This window comes from Brienomyrus brachyistius, chromosome 16 (assembly GCF_023856365.1).
Source record: "Brienomyrus brachyistius isolate T26 chromosome 16, BBRACH_0.4, whole genome shotgun sequence".
Classification (NCBI taxonomy): Eukaryota; Metazoa; Chordata; class Actinopteri; order Osteoglossiformes; family Mormyridae; genus Brienomyrus; species Brienomyrus brachyistius.
In genome coordinates this window covers 3,470,214-3,495,660 of record NC_064548.1, presented here as the reverse complement: position 1 = coordinate 3,495,660, position 25,447 = coordinate 3,470,214, and the positions used below count along the sequence as shown (strand labels likewise).

Genomic DNA, 25,447 nt, shown 5'->3' with positions numbered 1-25,447 from the left:
ACTCCCATAGACAGCTAAGCCACATGAGATTGTGGTAGGAGATAAGAATGTAGGGAGTCCCTGTGCCCTATTCTGTTTTGCATGTGTTTGTTCATTTTTTACATCTGTGCATTTCCAGCTGGTTGTTTGAGGTGAGGTTGCTGCAACCAAACCCAGACATCCTGCGCTCTCGAGTGACTAAGGGTTCAGTGTAAAAAGCACATTATTTGGGCACATTTAACCTTCATGTAAGCCATTAAGGATTAGAGGCAAAGCCAAATATTTTTGCTGTAAGGAAGTCAAGAAATACAGTGAAATAACTACAGAAATACTACTGGTTTTATTAAAGTAAAATGTTTATTTTGTAGGAAAGATCGTGTGACTACAAATCTGTACAGTCTGTATAAAACAAAATGTTAAAAACTCTACAAGATAAGTGGTGATTGAAGTGTCTGTGCTGTACAGCTTCCTGATCCCTGATTGGAGCTCTGGGCCACCCATCTGCTTGGTTCCTATGGCATCAGCATTTCCATCACCTCTGCTAAGAGCTTCCCCTATATGAAAACATAACCCCCCAATGTAGCATTATGTACTAAGAAGAAGAAATCTGTTAAAATGTTATGCATTTTCAAGTTACAGCTATAACTGCTATATAAAGTCATAAAGCTGAAGTGAATGAGTATCAGGCAACTAGTAAAAGTGGAGAAACTGACCTTAAATCCACATTACTTTTTCTTCCCGCCCATAGTCAGATTCTCACTTTTCTTTTTTTGGACCTGAAATTAAAGCGAGATGTATTTGTGGACCCCGTGTGGGGAGTGTTCCCGTCACCTTGGTGTGTCGGGCTCGGCCGGCCCTCCCCAGAGCCCCTCTCACCTCGTTCATGGCATCGTCGATCTGCTTCAGCTCCTCGTATCTGTCCCGCGACTCGCGGAGTGGCTGCACCATCACCTCCTCGATCTGAGGGAAGAGCTGCAGGCACCAAAGGTAGGTCTCCTGCCTCACTCAGGTTGCCTTTGTTCTTAGCAAGCATCTCATATCTAAGCCGCAACTTACAGCGTTACATTTGTCCTATTTCACTGTTTAAAATGCAGACAAACATGAGCGGTAACACATTCTACGAATGCCATGTTTATAAAAATCTATAAACACATCCGTAACACATTATAATGCATTCATAAAGCATAATTGAACATGGCTAGAAATATTCATAAAAAGGCACAACACATCATAGGTATAGTTTTCATCTATAATGCATTATAAGTACCTTCATAATACAATTCAAAGCATCTTTAATTCTCAAACCTGGATTTAATTCTTAAATGCATTATGAAGGTACATACAGTGCATTATAGACGAGAGCTTCCAGTAAAGTGTTACTGACAGAAAATAACCAGATTCAGACACAGTTTGTGTGATTCTCTAAAATTCTTTAAAGAGCACAGGGGTTTAATTATAATCACTGCCAATGTTATATTTGTAATGAAACAGCAGGAGATGATGTCAAGTATCGGAGGGGAGGTGGGCAGCTTACGGGGGGGGGCATGTTACTGAAGACTGTAGGAAAGCATTGCACCTTTAATTAGGAAGACAGCCGCGTTTAGCAGGCCACTGCTGAGAGTCACATGATTCTGACATCAGTCACAGTAAGGATGCATCAGGAAATGTGTGGATAATTAGCAGCTAAATGGGTGTTTAACGAAGCGAATCCTCTGTCATTATCAGGCACAACCAATAGGCAGCTGTACCTCCTCACCTTCATGACGGCCTCAAACATGGGGATCAGGACAAACTTTATGAAGCCGATCTGGGCAGTGGGCTTGGTGACCTTCTCCCTGTCCATGAAGGGGGCTACGGGCAGGCCCTCCAACTTCTCTCTGTCACTCTGGGGGGGGAGGAGGCTGTTAAAGGGGAAGCCTGGCAAAAACTCACGTTCATTACCATGACATTTATATTTATCTTGCAGATGCTCTGCACCACTGAGAAAGCGATGAAGGTTAAGGGCCTTCCTCAAGAGCCCGACGATGACATCACCGTTTCAGAGCACCACCTGTGCAGGGTCCCTGTGAGGAACCTTCTCCTTTGTTCCCGCCCACTGTCCACGACTGGCTGACATCAATGTGCCGCCACGGGGTTGGTCAGCGTGACTAATTATGCGGTTACTGGCATGCTTTGCACCTCACTGTGTGTATCTCGGAATAGTGTATATTAATATGTATTTATGTTAATACTAAATGTCATAACCATGTAATATTTGCCATGGATTGTGTGTATTTCATTAGCACGTAACCGCGAGTGTCATGTAAATTGTTGGCTTCCCAGTCTGTGCCGCTTCTAGTATTAAACCAATAATGGCTGTTGAAAATGGGAGCAGCTTCCATTTTAAAAGAGCTCTCATCTCCTTCATTAAGCTGACTCACGCACTCGCCACAACACATTTATTTGCACTCTGCTCCATCAGAAATATTCTACACCCTCTAAGGTTGTAGTGTGACACAGAGGAGGTGGTGGTGTTGTTTTAAGTATGTGACCGACTGTTCTCACCAATGTTTTGTATAGATATTATGGTACACATCCACCTTTAGTCTGTCACTGGCCGCCTCCTTATTGCAGTGAGTTACAGCTCAGTTACTGTACTCATTCACTTTCCACACTGACACTGTGATGATCCACATTTGCACGGAGCTGCAGTACAGGTGCGAGACAGCAGGGCGGCGTGGCAGCAGCGCACCTGCATAAAGTACTCCTCCAGCAGGCAGTCTACCCAGGGCTCGGCCACCTCCATGGGCCGCACCTCATTGGAGATGTCACAGCATTTGATGAGCACCATCTTTAGCTGTGGGGGCGGGGCCAGGAAAAATGACAGGCAGACAGGTCTGTTAGGAGCGAGTCTGACCAATAAGAAGAAAGCGTGTAGCACGGGAGGCGGGCTCTCACACACGTGACGTGCTCCTCATTGGTGAAGTCAAAACTGTCCACTTTCTGCTTGAAGGAGTCCAGGATCTCCCCATGCCGGGCCATGTCGGTGGCCAGGATCAGCGTGATCGTCCCCTGTGGCATGAGTGCACAGAGTCACCCACAGGGCTGCCAGCAGGGGCGGAAACCGGGTCAATTGCCCCAGGGTCAAGGGGAGCCCAAAAGTGCCCTCTAACCTTTAAATAATCTGCTGGAATTATTTGTCAAATAGGTAACAGATAACTTTATGTAGTATTTTGTGAATCACAGAAAAGCTTGTTATTTTATATCTTCCTAATTTTGCTTGACATAGTAGTCGAAAAGAGTTTTACTTTCCCTCCCTATAATACAAAAACTGGTTTGGTTCGTCACGCCATGCTGAAGTCAACAGTGTAACCTTTAGCCAGCCTCTCGCCTTACAGGCGACCAAGAAAGTGGCTGGTGGTGATGGTTGAAGTGGCTCTCCATTGGTTCTGTAACGTACTTCAGCTGTTTTGAAAAGTGCTATATAAATGCAACACTGATTCATTCATGAAAAAGAAATGATAGCAGAGGTGACTGAAAAGACAATGGTGGGTTATATACATAAATGAATAAATTGGTTTATAATGTATGTGATAATTCTGTATGGGCCTGTGTCTGGGCTGCTGTAGGTCTCGATATGTATCCTTTTCACGTTTGAATCTTATGCAGAGATCATTAAATAACATGTCTGTTGTGAATTTTCCAATAGACAAGAAGCTGTGAAGGAATGGTAGCATGTCTCTAATATGCTGGAGGGGCTTCCCTTTCAGTCACACATTGTGTGTTACAGCCAGTGAGCGACCTGCACACAGTCTGGAAATGTGTGTGGGGGGGGCTCTTGGAAATGATCATGTCCCCAGGCAAGAGCAAGACAGATAGCTGGCCTGGTCACCCATATATCAAGTCAGACTGATTCACAGAATAAACTGTGTGTCACATGACAGGAAGGCTATAAGGTGACCTGCATGCAAATACCGATTTCTCAGATTATTAGGAAGACACATACATAGACAGACCTGCCGTATCTGCTTGAATGTCTCGGGGTCAAAGTTGGAAAAGATGTTGCAGTCAGGCTGGGAGAAGATCTGAAAGGCCACAGCGCAGTGATGGTTCTCCAAGGGGGAGATGTCGTTGTAGCGCACTGCCAACTCTGTCCGCGCATTGATCTGGTACCTGGGGAGTATGGGAAAGGAAGGGAAAGCGAGGGAATGGATGACAGGAAGTTTGAGGAGTTAATGGAGGAAGCAAATGAATGCAGAGATAAGAGTTGGGTATGAGCTCTGGGCAGAACCACAGCACCCCTGCTAGGTCGTACGTGTTGTTGTAACCCGGGTGGTCCAGGTCATGGCACACAGCAGCAGTCATCAGGATCAGGATGTCCATCTGCGTGAAACGCTCCTGCAGACACAAAGCAACAGGTCTGCTCACAACACAGTCCCACATCTGCATAATCAGTGCTGCAAGAATCTAACCAAACCACACCAAAACATTCGCTTATCCATGGTTCCTTTCCTGCAAGGTTGATCATGGTTGGCAGCTTCATGTTTTTCCCACAATGCATTTCATCATCTGGACTATGATTAATTACCTTTTCATAAGTCTACGGATTTGTGGGAAACTGACAATTAAAAACCAGTGATTTAAAAACTATATTAATTAAACTTACCCCTAAACAACACCATATATGAATGTTGTTTAAATACATCAACTGACAGAGAACAGGAATGCGGGTGCTGGTACTGACATGGAGATCAGTAAAATATTGACGAAGGACAGACATTTTAAAAACAATGAGGACAAAAATGTCTCTTGGTGACGTCAGAAACCCACAGGTAGCATGTAAGCCAATTTCCTTTAGATACACAAAGTGTTTCTGTGTTCCTTGCATTCCTGCTTGTAGGGACACAGTATGGGGTGATGGCAACTTCAGTGTCTGAGTAGGCTGTGGTCATCAAGGGCTACAAAGTGCTTAAAACACCAGACGATGTGCTATTTAGCACAAACAGGTTTTTTCCCTCTGTGTCAATCCTTAGGCCCAATATCCTGGGGCCTACATATACACATTTCTTTAGCCTTACAAGTGTAAAACAACTATATCTTGAGAGAGCTTGAGGGAGTTTGTGAGGTCAACAAAAACACCTCGGTAAACCAGGAAACGGGAACACACGGAATTCTCCTTCTGCTAGTGCATTAATACAGCGTTAATGCTGCCGTGTAACTGTGACAGGTGTGTTACCTGTAGGCTGCAGAGGTGGATCATGCTGTACATCATCTGAGAGACACAGAAGCAGTGACGGAAGTTGTGAAAGGGGTTGTTCCTGTAGTTATCGTGGATGCAGAGCTGCCGCCATGACGGTAGATGGAGGGGGGCAGGGGAGGGGGGCAGAGTGACAGCTCTATTACTCTCAGAGCAGGTTTGACAGAAACTGGGACAGGATGAGAGAACAAAATGAGCGCTGATAAACTGTGCCACGCTCACCAGCCACCTCTTCAGGGTGATGGGATTGATGCTGAAGTCCTTGACCAGGCCCAGGTCATGATATATGTGCTCTAAGCAGCTCAGCATCTGGGGCGGGTGGACCAGAGCAGCGTTACCACAGCAGAGCGCAACATGCCAGTTCTTCAGTTGACTGATGTATTAAGTAAGGGGGGTGACAGAACTTTTGTGTGTCCCTAACTTTCCATTTCAGGGCTCAGTGATCATGTATCTCTGAACAATACAGAATACATAAGTGTATTTCATTTCAGTTAAATGTCTGAGTTCTCCTGAATTATATTCTCAATCAAATCTTGTATCAAGTCTCTCAATCAAATCTTGTATGTTTTTTCTTATCAGATACATCTATTTAGCTTGTAAAAATAAGTGGCATTATATTAATTTTTAGATACACATTTCAAGAAAATTATCTATTTAAGTCAAGTATTTTACAGAAAATGCAAAAATAACTGGAAATTCTCAGTCACAATGGATGACAAACAATCCATATTTAAAGAAATAAGATAACGAAATACACCACTGACAAAATCCAGTTTAAAAGAGATGAGGATGAGGTGGTGCAAGGATGAGATGGTGCAAGGATGAGGTGGTGCAAGGATGAGATGGTGCAAGGATGAGATTGTGCAAGGATGAGGTGGTGCAAGGATGAGGTGGTGCAAGGATGAGGTGGTGCAAGGATGAGATCGTGCAAGGATGAGCTCAGTATAAAAAGCATCAAGAAGCTCAGTGGGGTTTTTCTCATCCCAAGATGACTGACAGCCAGCCTACATCCAGGAATCAATAAATCTCCACAGAAAGTAATTGCAACTATTTCTGAATTATCTATGAAATACTGCATACCTATTTAAAAAAACGATGTCTTGAAGTTACATTATAAAATTGGACAATTAGCATATTGAACATTAGAATGAAAGCCCACATACTATGTGAATGTAACTGACCAAATGTGTTTTTACCCTTACAGCCACAATGTTCCTCATAGTGAAGAGCCTCTGGGCTTTGGTTGTCTCTCTGCTCTCACCTCGTTGGGCTCCCACTGCCAGACGTCGAAGGTTGGCTTTCGCAAAGCCTCCACCGTCTCCTGGGAGAGATGGTACTGCACACACACACACACACACACACACACACACACACAGGAAAGAGAGAGACAGAACCGTGGGCTGTCACTTCTCCACCTCACTGGGCTCCCACAGCCAGACGTCGAAAGGCGGGTTTCCTGAGGGCATCAACGTTCTCCTGCGAGAGCATGCAGGTGGCAGAGCTCCCAGCTAACCCACCGTCAGCTGGCTGTGGACACTGCTGCAAACCCGACTGTGAAGGCACCTACTGCTCCACAAACTGTGAAGGCACCTACTGCTCCACAAACTTCACAGCCAAAACACCTGAGCCTCAAATTCATGACCTGCAGAGGTATCTCTGAGTTTTCCTGGTCACCTGGTCTGTCCAGGGAAATCCATCACAGGAGAATACCTATGCAACTCTCTCCAGCCACCTGCTAAACCCACTAGCGGCTTACCTGACAAATGCCCCCCCACCATTCACATCTGTTCATACTGCCATAAGAAGGCCAAACACTGTAACTGCGTACAGAGGCACTATACTGGGCTAACGAGCCCTAAAAAATTGGGAACATAATCGGATTGGTCAAGGCTGAGGGCTCAATACCATATCGCTTTCATGGGGTCCAGAATGCATATATTTATCGAGACTGAGTTATGACTCAAATCGGGTCTCTGAGGCTCTGTTTTTATCTTGTGATAAGATTTACTTGGTTTAAAAAAAACAGTGTGAAAATCACAATAACTGCAAAATCCACACTAATATCACGGCAAAACACCCGGCAACGACCTTAAGATCTCACCTTGGGGTATGAAGGCATGTCCCTGCGGGGTGTCGGCTTTTTGTTGTCTTCAAAGAAACTACAGCAGACAGGAGGAACACGTCAGCCAATCAAATCAACTGATTAATTGGTCCAGTGGGTAGCAGGTCAATAAGTCAACCAATCAGCAAATGAAGAGAAGGAAAAGGGAACATGAACCGCCTTTAATGTTTTATTGGATTTTTGTGGGTGTGAACCTGATTTTACTGGATGGTTCTTGAGTTTATTATATTTTACTAAGAAATAGTAAAATAGTTTCTAAACTACTAAAAAAACAATAGTGTTATTGTGCTGTACGGGATTTTTACAGAGTTTATATTCTGCTGAAATGTACGGAAGTGTATTACTGAAATGACATAATAAAAAAAATATTCTCACTATCACGCTATAAGAGAGGGCCACAAGTGTAACAAGCGGCATAAGGGCCATGGAAAGCTTACGGCACCCACTGGGAACAAACCAGTGTAAAAGCCAAGTCTCGAGGGAATGAGGCTTATCAGCCTCATTAATAATTACTATTAATTACAATATGGCCTCTTAATAATTTTAATGCAGATATTTAAAAACTTTTAAAATACAAAACTGCAATTTTACTATGTTTGTAACATTTCATTTTGTATGCATTTTTTCCCCTGTTCATTTTAGGTACACACACATACAGTATGAAGGGTATCCTACCAAGTTATATTTGTGCTGTTTGCTGATTGCTTTATGCATGAATATAATATTTCAGGTACCTAACATAAAGCCACAAGGGACCTTAAAAATAATCTTGAACTATGCATCTACCTGTGCATCGCTATTGCCGAAAGGACAGGATTTCAGATGGGCGTCTAACGGCTTCCGAGTGACTGACCTGTTATTCCGAGATGCCATTTCTTCTCGGAGCTTCTTGATGTCACTGCGACACTTTTCGATCTCCACCACTTTCAGCCCTTCCACTGAGAGCGATACAGGAAAGTTACCAGAGGAGGAACGGAGGCAAGAAAAGGGCCAAAACAGACGGGAGGATCCCGAGTAACGAAAGGGAAAAGGAAGAAGACAGGCTGACAGCAAAGCAGGGACAGGTAAGTACGCTGACTGTCTGTGTGTGTGTGTGTGTGTGTATGTCTGTGTGTGTGTGTGTGTGTGTGTGTGTCTGTGTGTGTGTCTGTGTGTGTGTATGTGTGTGTGTCTGTGTGTCTGTGTGTGTGTATGTCTGTGTGTGTGTGTATGTCTGTGTGTGTATGTCTGTGTGTGTGTACGTGTGTGTGTGTATGTCTGTGTGTGTGTACGTGTGTGTGTCTGTGTGTGTGTATGTCTGCGTGTGTGTACGTGTGTGTGTGTATGTCTGTGTGTGTGTACGTGTGTGTGTGTGTGTGTGTCTGTGTGTGTGTGTGTGTGTATGTCTGTGTGTGTGTGTAAGTCTGTGTGTGTGTACGTGTGTGTGTGTCTGTGTGTGTATGTCTGCGTGTGTGTACGTGTGTGTGTGTGTATGTCTGTGTGTGTGTACGTGTGTGTGTGTGTCTGTGTGTGTGTATGTGTGTGTGTATGTCTGTGTGTGTGTACGTGTGTGTGTGTATGTCTGTGTGTGTGTACGGGTGTGTGTGTGTCTGTGTGTGTGTACGTGTGTGTGTGTGTCTGTGTGTGTGTGTATGTCTGTGTGTGTGTGTACGTGTGTATGTGTGTGTCTGTGTGTGTGTGCATGCAATTGAGAGAGAGAAATCAGGTATATAAACATACTGACTCAATGTGTATGTGTATGTCAGAAGACAGCAAGGCACATATTCTTCTACAGATAAGACGTACAGCCAGACCTGCTTTTGTCCAGCCCAACTTTTACTTTCAATGGACAACAGAGCAAAATCTTTTTTCGCAGCACATTAATAATTTATCTGATTAATATGAACTCTGTATTATTTTGTAGTTCAGTAATTTCACTTTTATTCAAAACTAGAGCCTTATTACAATCATTCTCCCTGTTCCTGCCCAGGGGCCCCACTCTCACATCAGGAACATAAGGGTTTTTTAAGCATAAATAGTTACGCACTTCTGAGATACGTGTATTCTCCTGTCTGCAGCAAGGTTTCATGCCCTCAGTGTATATCCCAAAGTAATTAAGCGGGGCACTGCAAGAAGTCGAATTAATTCATCAAATAAGAAAAGAGGGTCATGCCCTCAGTGATTTTGCCTTTGAAAAACATGGAACATGGACTTTAATTTACCACATGCATCTAATTAAAATCCTCAGAATCCCTACGAGACGTCCCTGGTTTTGAAAATGAAAGAATGTTGACTATGCTTATACTGAGTTTAATAAAACCATATACTTTTTAGGCTTTTTTTATTTTTCATTTTTATTCAAGTCATGCTAACAAGCAAATATGCCGAGCCAATAGACATGGTGTAAAACATTAGTAATATGGACTGAATGTTTAGGATGCATTGTTGATAAAGTAATAATGCAATCAACTGCATCAGACCAGACAAGCTTATAGGGTACAGTGTAGGCTGTGATGTATTCCAAACCAATTTCTAGTCAATGTCACTAAAAACCCACACACCTACCCCATTAGGCACAGAATGGTTAACATTCAAGTGTGTGTCCTGGTTAGGTTGTTCCTCCATTCTTTATGCCAAGGCGTAATTGCGTAAAATAAATGAATTATGGGCTGAGCCCAGATCCTCAGGATTTGGCCGGCTGACTCACACACGACTTGCACGTTAATTCTATGCTGCCATTTCCTGTTTCTGAACACCTGTTCATTTTCAGCAGGAGGTTTGACGGTAACATGTGCACGGTCTATGACATTTAGGATGCCGGCCAACTGATAAGACGTTTCCTTTATTGTCCTCCTGTGGTCTTTAATAAAGGCGGTAATATGGAGCAAAATTTCCTCAGCAAACTGTGGCAAGGGCCTTGATAGGAGAGCCAGGGAAATGTGCTCCACAAAAGCAGCCACTGTCTGAAGATTCGGCTGCCAGGACAGACAAAGTGCTTGTCACTTTCAGGAGGACTGACAAGGAATTTGGATGGTTGTTTGACTGGACAGCCAAGAGTAGGCATAGAAAGATTAGTGTTTCATGATCCACTTGGAAAGACGTGTTGCGTTCCGTGGCCATCACTGAAAGTAGATCAAGACGAGGGGTGAATGTTATTGGTCGTCTCTGCCTTTACACCCTTTTCTGTCTGTCCCAGTCTCGCAGGAACACAAGTACATGCAGCATTGCGACTTAGGACTGCAAAGACACATAACTTCCTTTGTACATATTTATAATTATTTTAATTGTCACAAACGCTGAATCCAGCCTTAGGGTAACATACTTCCATTCATCCACTTTCTGTATCCACTTGTCCTGTGCAGTGTCCCAGGGGCTGGAGCCTGTCCCGGACGTTACGGACATGAGGCAGGGAATAACCCAGAATGGGGTGCCAATTCATCACCGAAACTGATAATATAATTATATATACTGATATTTTTCCATATACTAAGGTGTTACATAAATTACTCACATGCATTTTGGATTGTAAAATTAATGTCTACAGATAATAAAAAGTTTTGGTATTTTATGTGATTTGCTTTCTAAAAAATGTAATATTGCATTTGTCTAGGTAGAGGTGCTTTATTTAATATAACCAGAGTGCCAGTGGCAGAATGTACATGTCATTTTCATGTGACGTGCCCATATAGTGATGTTTCTCCACGAAAACTGCATATACCCCACACAAGTCAAAAGTATTTGCGTAAGTCAAAAAAGCACACAGCTATGTGCATTGATTTAAGACCACGGTAGAATTGGGCTCTAGGGTAGCTGTAAATTTGGAATATTTCTTTTTGGACAAAGGTTATCGTAGCTGATCTTGGGTACTTTATCTTTAGGGTAAGTCTCCACAGTGACTAGGCCTCCTACACATTCTAGTGGAGACAAAGAGTCTCCAAGGAAACGGAGGTTAGGATGGGTTTCCGTGGAAACGGTGACACAATGGCAGCCACAATCATGTTTTACATTTGTGAATTGCCAGCCCTGGAGAACCCAATTCACTTAACAAAAGCACTATGCACTGCTCACACTCTGTGGTGACAAACCTGGGACCTGCACACACCTGACAGACTAGTATAATGGAGTGTAATGTTTACAGATGCAGAGCAATGTGGAACAATACTGGAGTTAGTTGTACTTTGGACCAAGGGTCAGGGGTTATTGTCCTACTGTAACATTGCTGTTGCTGCTAGAACATAGCAGACCCATAAAATGTTTCTGAGAAACAGCTGTGTAAATGTGTGACAGGACACAGATTTATGAGCCCCAAAAAAAGGCACCGAACCAGCAAACAAGTCCCATCATATATTATAATAAACAAAACCATTGTTAGCGTGATGATGACAAACCCTTGGTTTTATATGACACTTCTGTCAGGTTCTCTTGCAAGTTGGTGCCAGTGTTTACTGATCTTCACACATATTACCCCGAGGGACCTGAACATTAGACAGATTTTCTAAAAGCGCATACATATGCCCACACACAAAAATATTACCTACAAGAAAACATAACAGAATTCCCAAAATGTTTAAAAGCTACTTATTTATTTCAGACAGGCCATAATTTTATAATGTTTGGTTTTCCTCTAAAAGCACAAAAACCATTAAGTATTTTTGTTTTATCCTCCCTTTGGTTTTTAGCTGTTTACAATATTTTTTCTGATGGAAATGTGCCTGATTAAAGCTGTGGGACACGCAGGAGATTCTGTGCATTTTCACGACCAAAGCGGCAACACTCACGCTCGACTCTTTTCTCCAGCATGGCCAGGCGGTTCGTCACCTCGGTCTTCAGCTCGCTGATCTTGAACGCCCTGTGGAGAGGCGCATGGCGAAAGGGCACACTTCAGCATCAGTGGCCGGGGCGATCCCACGGGAACGGTGGCGGCAGCGGCGATGTCAGCAAACGCCACCTACCTGGAGAACTGCTCTGCCACCTGGGTCAGCACATTCTGGAAGAGCTCCTCCTTATCTGGATGCCAAGCAGAGCCGCATTAATCTCACAGCACTCCTTCATGAGGATAAACCAAGCAAAACAGAAAGGAGCTGCACGTGTGAGCCTGTGAAGGCAGCAGCATGCCGTCCTGCCCTATCATACCACCCTTTCCTTCTGTCAGGGAGCACGGTACATAATATCACCCTAACACATGAACACACATGCACACGGTGCCCTGGCTGTGTTATATAAATCGGTCTGTTTATTTAAGGTGAAGGGACAGCGAGAGGGAGGGTGTGGAGCGACGGTGACAAAGAGAGCGAGGGGAAACAGAGCTTAATACACGTGAAGTGAGACTTATCGGGTATTGGCCCCACTCACCCCCCTGAATGCCACATGAGTCTCCACAAAGAACCTACCCTTACATAAGGCCTCCAAGCATTAATTAGCTCTCTCTCTAACGCACACAGAGCACAGGGACCAAAGCAACAGCCTGTCATTAGATGACAGCTCTGCCATGGACAAAGGTCATTCAAAGCTGGAGCTGCGAGAACACGACAGTTTTTTGTGTGCTGTTATACCAACAGAGGTCAGAGGTCGATGGCCAGGTCTGCGAGTCCAGGAACACAGTAAGCAAGTGCTTCACTGCCTGGAAACTTATGCTGTCAGACAGCTATAACTCATGCAGCAGTGAGGAGAAACAGCCGAGGTCTTATACTGCTAGACACCTGACATTAAATACGCCGCAGGACAATCCCTTTGATTTTATTACACACAAGCGAAACTGAGAAATGTTTTGTGGGTTTTATTGGATATTTTTCGATTATTCCCAGTAATGGCTATAATTTATTATTTTTCAGCTATCGGGTTTTGATTAGAATAAGGCAGGGCACTTCTAATCTGGCCCTCGATTCCAAATCCAGGCCTTGTTTTCAGTTCTCCCAGGGAGTTAGTTTAATGATGATTGGTTCTGATTGGGCAGAGGCTTCACACCTGGCTCACAGGTAAAAGAGGGCTGGAAAATCAGTAGTGCTTTACCCCTGAGGACCGTGATCTGAATAGCCCTGGAATAAGGCTTTGAAACTCAGTACAAAATTAAGAGCCCATATATTTTTTGTATCTAATGTGATTGTGATTGTGATGTGTACAGTGATAGGTCAAAACAGATGATACTTGTTAAGTATGGTCTGGACACTAACTAAGGCACTCACCAGCCAACTGTCCACCAGCCACAGGAACCACTTTGTATGGTGACCTTCAACACAAGAGTATAGAGATGTGTCACTAGAATAACCAGTGTTTTCATCAAAACACACCCCTTTTCCCACCAGCTACAAGGAACCACCCCCCACTCATGTTCAAAGCTCTGGCACCATCTTCGAGTGTGTGCAAACCTTGGTGGGAAGCGTGTGTGTGATTAGGTTTATAGTACATTGTGGGAACCAAACAATGTGATAAAAGCCTGTTATTCTGATGACAAAGGGAACCATTTTTCAGGTCCCTACAAAGATCTGTGACTGCAATTCGAAAAACTAGAAATGCCAAAAGTCTTGTATCATGTTTGGTTACTTATGGTTAAGGTTAGGGCTGGGTAGTGGTTAAGGTCGTCATGTTGGGATTAAAGTTTTCCACAAAGAAATGAATGGAGAGTCCCCACAATGATATACTTACAAACCTGTGTGTGTGTGTGTGTGTGTGTGTGTGGGTAGGTCATGTATATATTACATTATGGGAACAAATTGTCCCCATAATATGATAATGTGATAAAAACATGCCATTGTGCAGCTGTAGGGGCCATTTTTTCAGTCCTCACAAAGGGAAACTTTTTATAAATATGTGTGACTGCATTTAAAAAACTAAAAATATTTAGTTTGGTTACTTATGGTTACGATCGGGCTGGGTAGGAGTTAAGGGTGGGGTGAAAAAGATGGTCAGACCCATCCATTATGGGATGTCCCCTAACCTCTCCCAGAAGGCAGTGCTCTGACAGCTAGCACAGGACATCTTTCTGTGAACCTGTGTCCATGCCTCTCAGTGCATTTCTGTAAGTGTGTTTTTTACAACAGTTATGTGTCATGGGGAGCTGTATGCGCCCAAGCAGAGAGCCTGTGGGACATCCAAATGAGACAAACAGCATCTTATCTCTGCTGTTTGTCTAGTTCCTCTCTTTTTTAATCAATTCTGATTGCTTGAAGTTAAAAATCTTCATGAATAATAAAATGGGAGTGAGCAGGAAGTCTGCGGAGTGGAATACAAAGACTGGTCAAACGTATGTGGATGCGTGCTTGTGTACGTATGCATAAGTGAGGTACATGAACGGTTCAGAATGCAGGGAGGAGGCTACAAGACTACAATATTCAAACACATTTACTTAGTTCAGCAGACGTGTGGCCACTTGTGGTCTCCAGTATTCATGTAAACACATCTCTGTCATTACGGTGCATACAGCACAGGTATTGGTCGTGCGGAATGCAAGCAGGCAGGGGGTAATTCTCCTACCTTTCGGAGTTGTGTGGCATGGTGGGGTCAATGGACACCATAGCACCAGTGATATCCAGCAAGAAAATGCTTGTGTTTCTGTCAGACACAGCAGGCGAATACTAACATTTCACAGAATGGCAAAGCGAAACAGATCATAGCTTTTTGGTGGAGTGAAGTTTTAGCCTACAAACTTAGACATTCTTATCTGAAAGAATACCTTTACACATTTTAGGCATTTTACCCCAATAGTAACACTTGACAGAGGGATGATATACCCTATATTAACAAAAGTATTGGGACACACCTCTTAATCATTGAATTCAGGTGTTTCATTCAGACCCATTGCCACAGGTGTATAAAATCAAGCACCCAGCAATGCAGTCAGGTCTACAAACATTTGTGAATGAATGGGTCAGTGACTTCAAGCATGGTCATAAGATGCCAGCTTCGCAATAAGTCAGCTTGTGAAATTTCTTCCTTGCTAGATATTCCACAATCAACTGTAAGTGGTATTATTGCAAAGTGGATTAGGAACAACAGAAACTCATCCACACTGTGCCAGACCACGTGAAGTAAAAGAGATATCGACGATTGCTGAGGTGCATGGTGCATAAATTTCGCCAAAGCTCTGTTGACTCAATAACTACAGAATTCCAAACTTCCTCTGGCATTAACCCCAGCACAATAACTGTACCCTGGGAGCTTCATGGAATGGGCTTCCATGGCTGAGCAGCTGCATGCAAACCTCACATCACCAAGCACAATGTAAAGCATGCCACCACAGGTAGAATGTGGAGTGACAAGTCCACTGTCTGGCAGTCTGATAGATGAGTCTGGGTTTGGCGGATGCCAGGAGAACGTTACCTGCCTGACTGCATTGTGCCAACTATAACATTTGGTGGAGGAGGGATAATGGTATGGGGTTGTTTTTCAGGGGCTGAGCCCATTAGTTCCAGTGAAGGGAACTTTTAATGCTTCAGCATACCAAGACATATTGGACAATTCTAAGCTTCCATCTTTGTGGGGACAGAAGGCCCTTTTCTGTTCCAGCATGACTGTGCCTCAGTGCACAAAGCAAGGTCCATAAAGACACGGTTGGGTGAGTTTGGTGTGGAAGAACTTGACTGGCCCACACAGAGCCCTGACCTGAAATACCTTCAGAATGAACTAGAACAGAGGTTGTAGGCCTGGCCTTTGCATCCAACATCAGTGTCTGATCTCACAAATGCTCTTCTGGATTAATAGGCAAAAAATTCCCACAGACACACTCCAAACTCGAGTGGAAAACCTTCCCAGAAGAGTGACAGCTGCAAAGGGGGGACCAACTCCATATTGATGCCTAATTATTTAGAATAGGATATCATACAATTTGACCTGTTGCCCCAATAATTTTGTCCATATTATACTAATTGATATCAAATGGACTGGCATCCAAACCAAGGTGTTCCCTAAATCCTGGGATAGGCTCAAGGCTTGCATGACCCTGTAGTGGGTGATGAAAAATGGAAGAATGGACAATGGACCATAAATAATGAACTAAAATGTCCAAACAATGGGAAAAAAGAACATTTCTTGGAACTTCAGAAATGACATGATTAGGTCATGACTGGGCAGATACAGTGATACACAGAGGCTGCACAGGTGAGCAGGGACAGGCTGGTGTACCTGGGCAATCCCAGTGCTGAGCAGAGCAGCTCCTTGATGTCACAAGGGCTGCAGAAGCGACTGAAGACCACCTGGACCACATGGGGAGACAAAGAGGGCGCTGCTAAAATTAAAACCAACCCCCACCCCCAAAACACAGACACATTTTACCTTTAACATGGACTGGCACATTCAGGGAGGACAGTAAGTGACCCCAGCCCACTTGGGAGTGGGCTTCAGCTGAGACCCCCAATGCTGCCATGAACAATAAAAACCCATGTAACTTAGACCAGGATAAGTGATGTCAAGATGGGTTGATGGATGGTGTTTGTAAACATCCTCACATTCAAATCTGAACTTGATAAACATAGCATTCCAGTATGTTTACATAATATTAACCACATTTATCCGTGAGGCTGGTGTGTGGTTCGGGCTTGGTGCCCTGCATTTGGAAGGCTGCTGGTTCAAAACCCATAGTCAAAATATGGGTTACCATTTACCATTGGGCCCTTGTGCAAACCCCAACTGACCCTCTTTTCTCAACTGTATATTGGTTTGGATATAAGTATCTGCTGATAGGTCATCAAAATGCTATCTCTGTTGAATAATTACATCCAGGACATCACAGGTTTGTGAGTTTAAGCAATGAGAGTCAATTAGAAAGAAATGAGATTTAATGAGGTCTGAGTTTGACAGGAGAGACATGAGACAAATAGGAAACACTTGAAAAGTCTGAGAATGGCAGGTACAGGCAGTTGGGAAAGACAAGGCATTTATTTGGTTCAGTCACTAGTCCCACAGACTCAAGTCAATCGTGAAGAGCAGAGTGTCTCACTGTGTTGGCTTATTACAGATCATATTTCGACTGGCTGATTTTTCGTATCAGATTACTTCCCTTGACAATTTTCCTGAAACTGACACCCCCCTTGTCCACACTAGGAGACATTTCCACTGGGGAGAGGCAGGCTCTTCAGACGCACTCATCTGTGCTGTCCGTCTGCATGCAGCTCTGGCCGGGTTCCCGGCGAATGCAAGCTTTGATGTCCCTGGTAAACACACTTTACTCAGTCAGGCCCTCAAGCCCCAATTGGCGTTAATTTAATGCTACACACTCCATTCAATCATCCATCCATCTCAGCACATGGAAAGACACACAAAACATGTTAAAAACCCACAAAATAATTTCAAAGCCGCTGTTGTGGGACTCACACTAAAACTGATTCCCCTCTGCTCACAATGCTTTCCCCAATGAGAAGGAAAAACACAATCAAAGCACAATTCGCCTGCAATCCCCCCAGCCCTTTGGCTAGGCTGGCTGCTGCTTCTCCACGCGGTGAAGGTGTTAGCCTGCTAACGTGAAGGAACCAGAGCTAACCTTGCTGCAGGTCTGCAGGCCTGAAACAAAGCTGACATATTTGTATCTCCAGGTAAGATAAAAATGAATTTGCACATACGTAAATTACAAAGGTATGCAAATCTGTACATGTCAAAAGAGATAACTCCTTTTCTTTTGCAAACCCTTTTCTTCCACATGCAGTCACCCCTCTTTTACTGTGTGGAGCAATATTAAGCTATTATATTAAATAAAACTAAGGCAAAACAAGGGCTGAGAATGTGGCAAACAGATGGAATGGCTAAGGAGCCCAAATGAGTGGGAAAGGAAGGCATGATGTATGAGTGACGGATTTTCAAATATGGCTGATCTGTCATAACATATTATTTAAATATCATTATATGATCTTGTAGTCATAAAATTTCATTTAAATGTCACATAACTCTTGACCAACTTTGTTTATCCCTGTATCAAGTGACCAAGTCTTCAAAAAAATCAAAGTATTTTGTTATGATATAAAACGGGAGACCACTGGTAGAACTGGATCTCATTTTCATAAAAAGCAATAAGCACACACATGTATACGCTACAGCTTGAACAAATCCAGTAAGGGCAAAATACATTCTGAACTGCTAAAGAACAATGGTGAGCTGTTGATGGTGCTCTTAAGCTTACTAGGTGCTTGGTCGCTAGCTGTGCAGTGCAGCCATGGCATGCATGTGACAAATTTTGGAATTGCTTTCTTTGTGACAGAAACGAACTACAAAGGAAAATATACATACTGAAATGGAGTCTATCTAACAGCAAAGACACCTAGCTAATGGGTGTTCTGCAGGTTCTGAGTCATACTGTACTTCACTGGCTGATTTGTATTGCTGCAGTGTCACTGAAGGATCTTACACAACCGTGTTGAGAAATGCACTCCTCTCCTGAGCTTTGCCTACATTCCCGTCAAAGCCTTCAGGATAAACAGCAGCCTATAACTATCAAACAGTTCATGAGCAAAAGACAGATGCTCAGGTTATGGTTTCTCACTTGAATTGTCCATCCTGGCTGAATTCTCTGTTTCCCCATCCAATCACTCCTACTCATGTACAACGATTCTCCATGAATTGTGATCAACCTCCCCAAAACCTTCACATGGTTCGCTAAATTGGAGGTCACATTTCACAATAAAAGTCTTGGTACTTGCATACAAGGTTACCAGCACTGCCATTTCCACCATCGCAACATGGCCGTGGTTGATCGTGTCAAGCTGTCTGGGCCAGAAGGGAAATCAGATTCCCATCTATCTTTGCCCTTGGCCCTTGACCTTTCGTTGGGCATTAGATGTGAAATGCCAGTGATTTATTTACTTTACTGAATTCTCCACTATGCGAGTACTTAAACATATGTATACTGTATAGTTATTGTACTCATTTTCATCAAGCCAGTCACTAGAATTCTGCCTGTGTCTCCTTATGTTTATTGGCACTATAATTAATATTATTTTGTCTTTCCTTATTTTTACAGTAATATCTCTCACATAAACAGAAGCACTGCATAGACTCTTGATGACTATGCATTTGTATTGATTTTTCTTTTCTTGTTTGTTTTTTTTTTTATTATTTGCGCAAACATATTAATCACTTTGGAGGATAGCACGAAAAGTACATGTTACTGTAAGAATACTGTGCCGAAAGACCACAGAGTCAGCTTAGTAATTTAATAAAATTTGCTTAAAGATCTTCTGATAACATCTGTGTCCTGCCCATTTATCTGAAATGACTGCAGATGACACGCTAGGAACGGACACAGATCGTCTAAATGTCACACAATGGCCCAAACCCCCATTGCTTCATTTGGCCCAGGATCTACTCTCCCTAACATCCACCAGTCACATACCGGCAGGAAAAGAAAGCTCGACTGCGGGACTGTCGCACAACAAACAACCAGAAAGCCGGCAGCACGTCGAACATCTCATATCAGTTAACATACTGCTTTATGCGTGGTCTTTCCTATGGAACTGTAGTTTTCTATTTGAGGATGTCCCTAAAGGTGTTTTGCGGCTATTGGCGACTTCCACCACCGCCCCCCAACCCCAACAACCTTATTTCCTTATCTTTTGCAGGATATTACTAAAACAAAGATCTAAACGGTAGATGGTTCGGTCATTACCAGAATGCAGTGTCCCTTTAAAAAATACATTAATAAGGCAAACAGTCGTGCGCGCGCGCGCGCACACACACACACACACACACACAAGAAAGCACTTTCTTTAAAACAATGACCACATCACTGCTAGTGGCAATACAACAGTACTTAACCCACAGCTTTCAACTTTCTTATTGTTAATCTCCAGTAGTTACCCCTTCTCCTAGATCCATGTTAAAAAAAATAACGGGAACGAAGACACTGATCTCAAGCATATAAATCAATTTGTGTCAAATGTATTTCATGGGATTTTACATACAGAACTGCTTTCATTATATTTTTTGCAATATATCAGGAGATAATTGATATCGATGGCACACTGGAGCTGACGAAACGAAGGAATCAGGGACACGGGTTGTAAACGCCGTTGAAAATACCTTTTGCGATCTGCCATCGACGTCCAGGTAGATAACTCGATACGCCGAAGACGCGGATCCCATCTCCCCTCTCCGATCTCTGCCACAGACCAGCGTCCCGTCTTAGCGATCGCAGAATGAGCCTGGCCTCTGTGCTAAGAATTACAATAATACCTTGCCAGCATCTCTTTTTCAGTCACCTTTCCGTAGGACTCCCTAAACTCCCACCCCATACTGCCCCTCCCACTCCGCCTCCCCCCGCCGGCTGTCAATCCCCTGACTGTACAGCTGTACTGGACAAAGTGAGAGTGTGGGCAGCTTTAAAAGCGACTTAGAAGTGCAGTAAGGATGCTTCATATCGTCATAGTTACCCCACTCGTCAAGAATGAAAAGCGGCTTCTTGCATGCAGTTTTCTCCTTTACAACAATTGCACTTATTATTACTGTAAGAGGATATTTCATTTTCATTAAGATTAATTACTTTATAATTTCATGTTTATTTTAGTTTTGATTCTTTATATAGTACCTAAAGATAAGGGAACTATATGACGCTTTGGGAGCGGAGCAATAGTGTTCTTGTGGTTAGTAGCCGGGACTATTTGTATATATATTTGGGCGCGGGAAAATAAAGGGAGAGTCAGTCTTCCATGTTCAGCACAATACGTTGTCTCCGCGTCGTCTCTGTACCCACGGCCTGAAATAAGGATAACGCTGAAGTACCCCAAAGTCGGCGTTACACTGGTGGCAGCGGGTTTGTGGATTACAAACTTTTGTTTAAGTCTGGCCGGAGATTAACGAGTCGTCTCTAAGTTTTCTTCTTCTTGCTCTCTCGCCGTGACTTGCTCCTGCTGGCTACAAGCTAAAGCTAAACGGAGACTACGTCAGTCGGTTGTAGATTAAAGAAGATAGGCGAACTCTGTCGTTCATGCTCGCGAGAAACAGAGACTGACATTGTGCATACTGCCTTTAAAAATAAATAAATAAATAAATAATTCCGTGGATTTTCACCCTGCTTCACGCAACAAGTGGACTGCTTGTGAGTGGATCTGCCCGCGACGGTCGCATGGTAAAGTTATTACGCTGTTCCTCTGCGTTTTACCGTGAGCAAGACTAGCACAGTTTAGCACCATACGTGTTTCATACGTCTCCGTATGAAAATGAACTATGGCTAATAGTAATAATTTTTGGAACGAACTTCCTTTTCATTCTGACTCGGCGCATACTAAAATGTGGCAATACTGCAAAGGCGATTTTCCTCATGTTTTCATGGGAGATGGAAAAGAAGATTTTACGAAATGGTGCAGACGATTTGAAGTTGCTGTGGAAGCTACTCCAAATTTTGAAGAGGCCAGTTTGGCTAAGCTGCTGCCAACACGCCTAGGTGGTGCTGCTTTTAGTTACTGGGATAGCCTACCAGATACAACAAAATCAAATTATACCGCAGTGAAAGATAAACTTAAAGAGATTTTTGGACAACATGCTTATCTCACAACCTTCCAAAGTTATGTTAATGCGCGTACCCGTTTGCCTGGTGAGGCACTTCCGGTCTTTGCTGCTGAAATTAGCAGGCTGGTGGAGGAAGCATTCCCCTCATATGGTCGAAATGCTAAGGATGGAGAAAAATTCAGGCGTTTTATTGCAGGAATTGAGCCTTATCTCCAGGTACGCTGTCATGAACAAGGACTGACAACGTTGGATTCTGCTCTTCAGTTTGCAATGCAGATTGAGAATGCTCATCATGCTAGCCGGGTGTTTTCAACTGCAAACACACTGCAGTGTTTCCCCCACATACAAGCCTCGCCTGCTGTATCGCCTTTAACATCAACTCAGCTACCTGACTCAACCACGTATCCGGGAGTTCACTCCGCCACTATTGATGATCTTCGGAACCTGCAGAAAACACTGGAGACTCTATCTGACAAGGTTGAAAAGTTGCACTTAGATGTGCAAAGCCAGCGAAGACATACACAACGCAGTTCATCTGACTACAGATCTCGCCAGCGGAGCCTCACTCCTGACAATGGACGAGTCTGCCATCATTATTGCACTTCCAATAGGACAACTTATGGAGACTATTCTCATGACCGTCACCCAGATTGTGATGGTTCCTACAGAGCATTCAGACATGGCAGGGATCGGTATGACAGATGGGATGGCCGCGCTCACTCTGGTTCGCCTGATCGCAATGCACGTGGCCCCAGTCCATCATCCAGAGACTACACACGGCGTGGTCGCTCTCCTGACCGCTGGGAGAAGGGACGACAGTCTCAACACACTCCAAGTCCTGGACGTGTACGGTTCCATTCTCCACCATACACCAGCTCTAATAAGGTAAACTACAAGTAGTTGGCAACGAGGGCCAATTGCCAGCTGTGGACTTTCACCAGGCCCACAAGGATATTTCACATACCGACGTCCTCAAAGACAGTTTATCTGAGGTTGATGTGTTAGGTAGATATGTGTCGATTGTTATTGAGGACACTGTCGTACATGCTTTTGTTGACACTGGTGCAGATGTTTCGGTTATTAGTGAAGAGTTCAGGATGTCTACGCCTACCCTTCGCAGAAAGCCAATTCTACAGCAGTTTATTCCTCTTACTGGTGTCACAGGTGACTCTCTTGATTCTGTGGGTTCGGTCACTGTTAATCTGAATATTGCCCACATTCCTATGACACATACCTTTCAAGTGGTTAGAAACTGTACCAAGCCACTAATTTTGGGCTGGGATTTTTTGGTTTCTAAGGGTGTAATTGTAAACCCTCGTAACATGTCTCTCTTAGTAGGTGAAATGGTGGTTCCGTTAGTTAGTCCAAAACAGTATGTTCCTAAACTGACTGAGGTGACTGTGTCTTCTACAGTTACTATTCCCCCTATGTCAGAGATGGTTATTACTGCTAAATTGGATTCATCTCTTAAAGGGCTGGTACCCACTGGCTATGTAGGTGTCTTTGAGCCTTACTACAGTACTCAGGCATCTACTGGTTTTGCATGGACTGTAGCAAAAGCTGAACAGGGTTTTACTAATGTCAAAGTGGCTAACCCAAGCACAGAAGAAGTCATGTTGCATGATGGAATGCAGATAGGGACATTTTATGCAACCTCTAGCTGTACAAGAGATGAGTACACTGTAATGGACGGTTCCATTGGCAATGTAAACATTCCAATGCCTGTAGTATCTAATGTATATGACTTGCAGGATTTTTCCAACACTGACTTGACTAACAGGCAACTTGAACAACTGAAAGACACCCTAAATTCGTTCTCGGATGTGTTCAGTCAGCACCCACACGACTTTGGACGGACAAACCTGGTCACGCACAAAATTACAACTAACTGTGACATTCCCATCTCACAAAGAGCCTATCGTACCTCACCCTCCATGAAAGTGGAAATCCATCGGCAGGTGGAGGACCTAAAAGCTAATGATCTGATTGAAGACAGCATGAGCCCCTGGGCCAGCCCAGTGGTTATGGTGAAAAAGAAGGATGGTACATATAGATTTTGCGTTGATTTTAGAAAACTGAATTCGGTGACCATCACTGATGCACATCCGCTCCCAAGAGTAGATGATAGTTTGGATGCACTGTCTGGCTCCCAGTTTTTCTCTACCATGGACATGTCTAGTGGATACTGGCAAGTCGAAGTAGATCCTGTTGACAGGCCCAAAACAGCTTTTACAACAGGTGATGGTCTCTACCAATTTAAAGTTATGCCAATGGGTCTCAAAAACTCACCACCAACCTTTCAGAGACTAATGGAATTGGTTCTGAGAGGCCTTCACTGGACAACGTGTGTCATTTATCTTGACGACATAATTTGTATGGGACGAGACTTTGATGAACATCTTCAGAATTTGACCGACATTCTTACACGATTCCGACAAGCAGGTTTAAAGCTCAACCCAAAGAAATGCGAGTTTTGCAAGTCTGCAGTCAAATACATGGGACACATTATTTCACGTGATGGATTGGCATTGGACCCAGTGAATAGCCAGCGCATCTGTGAGTGGCCTGTTCCGAGATCAGCCTCGGAGGTACGGGCATTTTTGGGTTTGTGTTCTTATTACAGACGTTTTGTGCACAACTATGCATTTATTGCTCATCCTCTTCACAGACTCACACAAAAACAGGTGTCATTTGACTGGACAAAAGAGTGCTCAGATGCTTTTCAGACTTTAAAGGAGGCACTCACCTCTCCTCCTGTAATGGCTTTCCCCAACTTTCATCAGCCATTTATCATAAGTACTGATGCATCAAACTTTGCAGTTGGTGCTGTGCTCTCTCAGGTTCAAAATGGACGAGAAAGAGTTATCGCGTATGCCAGTCATGTTTTGACCCACACAGAAAAGAAATGGTCCACATTTGACAAAGAATTTTGGGCCATTGTCTGGTCAGTCAGGCATTTCAGACACTACTTGAGTGGTACTCCATTCACGATCATAACTGATCACCGCCCACTTCTCAGTTTAAGAAAGCTGGATGTCACACTTGACCCCACTGGACGCCGAAGTCGTTGGGCTTTAGAACTGGATCCTTATCAGTGGACAATAATACACAGGGATGGGAAGAAGCACACCAACGCAGATGCTATGTCCAGGATTCCTCTCCCACAACAGGGCCCAGAGGTCCCAGAGGGTACATCATGGTCCGTACAGGATGGTCAACCATCTTTCAAATTGGGAACTCCTACAGTTCCAGTGCTTCAAACTTCACCCATCCAGCCTCCTTCCATGGCCAGTACTACAGCTCAGGTTTGTGCAGCAGAAACCGACAGTTCTGTTGGTCAGACATCTAATAATGATTTGGACTTATGGGAACACACATTTTCTAGTCAGGGACAGGATATGCTGGCTGAGCACCTTTCCGACCCTGTGCTTTCAGAAGTGTACACGTGGGTAAAGAAACGCAAAAGACCTTGTCTTAGACATGTGAAAGGGGCGATGCAAAGAAAACTATGGTGGCAGTTCCCAAAGCTCGTACTTTGTAATGACTTGCTCTGTCGTAAAGCCCAAGTTGCACCAGGGAAGCCAGCAGTCTTGCAAGTGCTAATTCCCAAATCACTCACTAATGAAGTAATGAGCACTCTACATGGTAATCCTTGTTCTGGCCATTACAGCTCTGATCGGACGTTCAAAAAAGCTCTTTCTATGTGC

General features: G+C 43.7%; 1 protein-coding gene across 1 annotated transcript; it reads right to left on the bottom strand.

Annotated features, from left to right (window-relative positions):
* Window positions 1-317: 317 nt before the first annotated feature.
* Window positions 318-20,519, bottom strand: pde9aa (phosphodiesterase 9aa). The gene is made up of 19 exons (XM_048978111.1): window positions 20,316-20,519; window positions 16,434-16,504; window positions 14,787-14,864; window positions 13,499-13,542; window positions 12,269-12,323; window positions 12,095-12,165; window positions 8,191-8,275; window positions 7,317-7,374; window positions 6,477-6,551; window positions 5,438-5,524; window positions 5,195-5,299; window positions 4,274-4,356; window positions 3,975-4,131; window positions 2,917-3,030; window positions 2,711-2,815; window positions 1,736-1,864; window positions 856-951; window positions 693-755; window positions 318-533 (listed from the first exon to the last, which is right to left on the bottom strand). The coding sequence occupies exons 1-18, from the start codon at window positions 20,376-20,378 to the stop codon at window positions 705-707; spliced, it is 1,527 nt and encodes a 508-aa protein (XP_048834068.1). The 5' UTR covers window positions 20,379-20,519; the 3' UTR covers window positions 318-533; window positions 693-704.
* Between the last annotated feature and the right edge of the window lie 4,928 nt (window positions 20,520-25,447).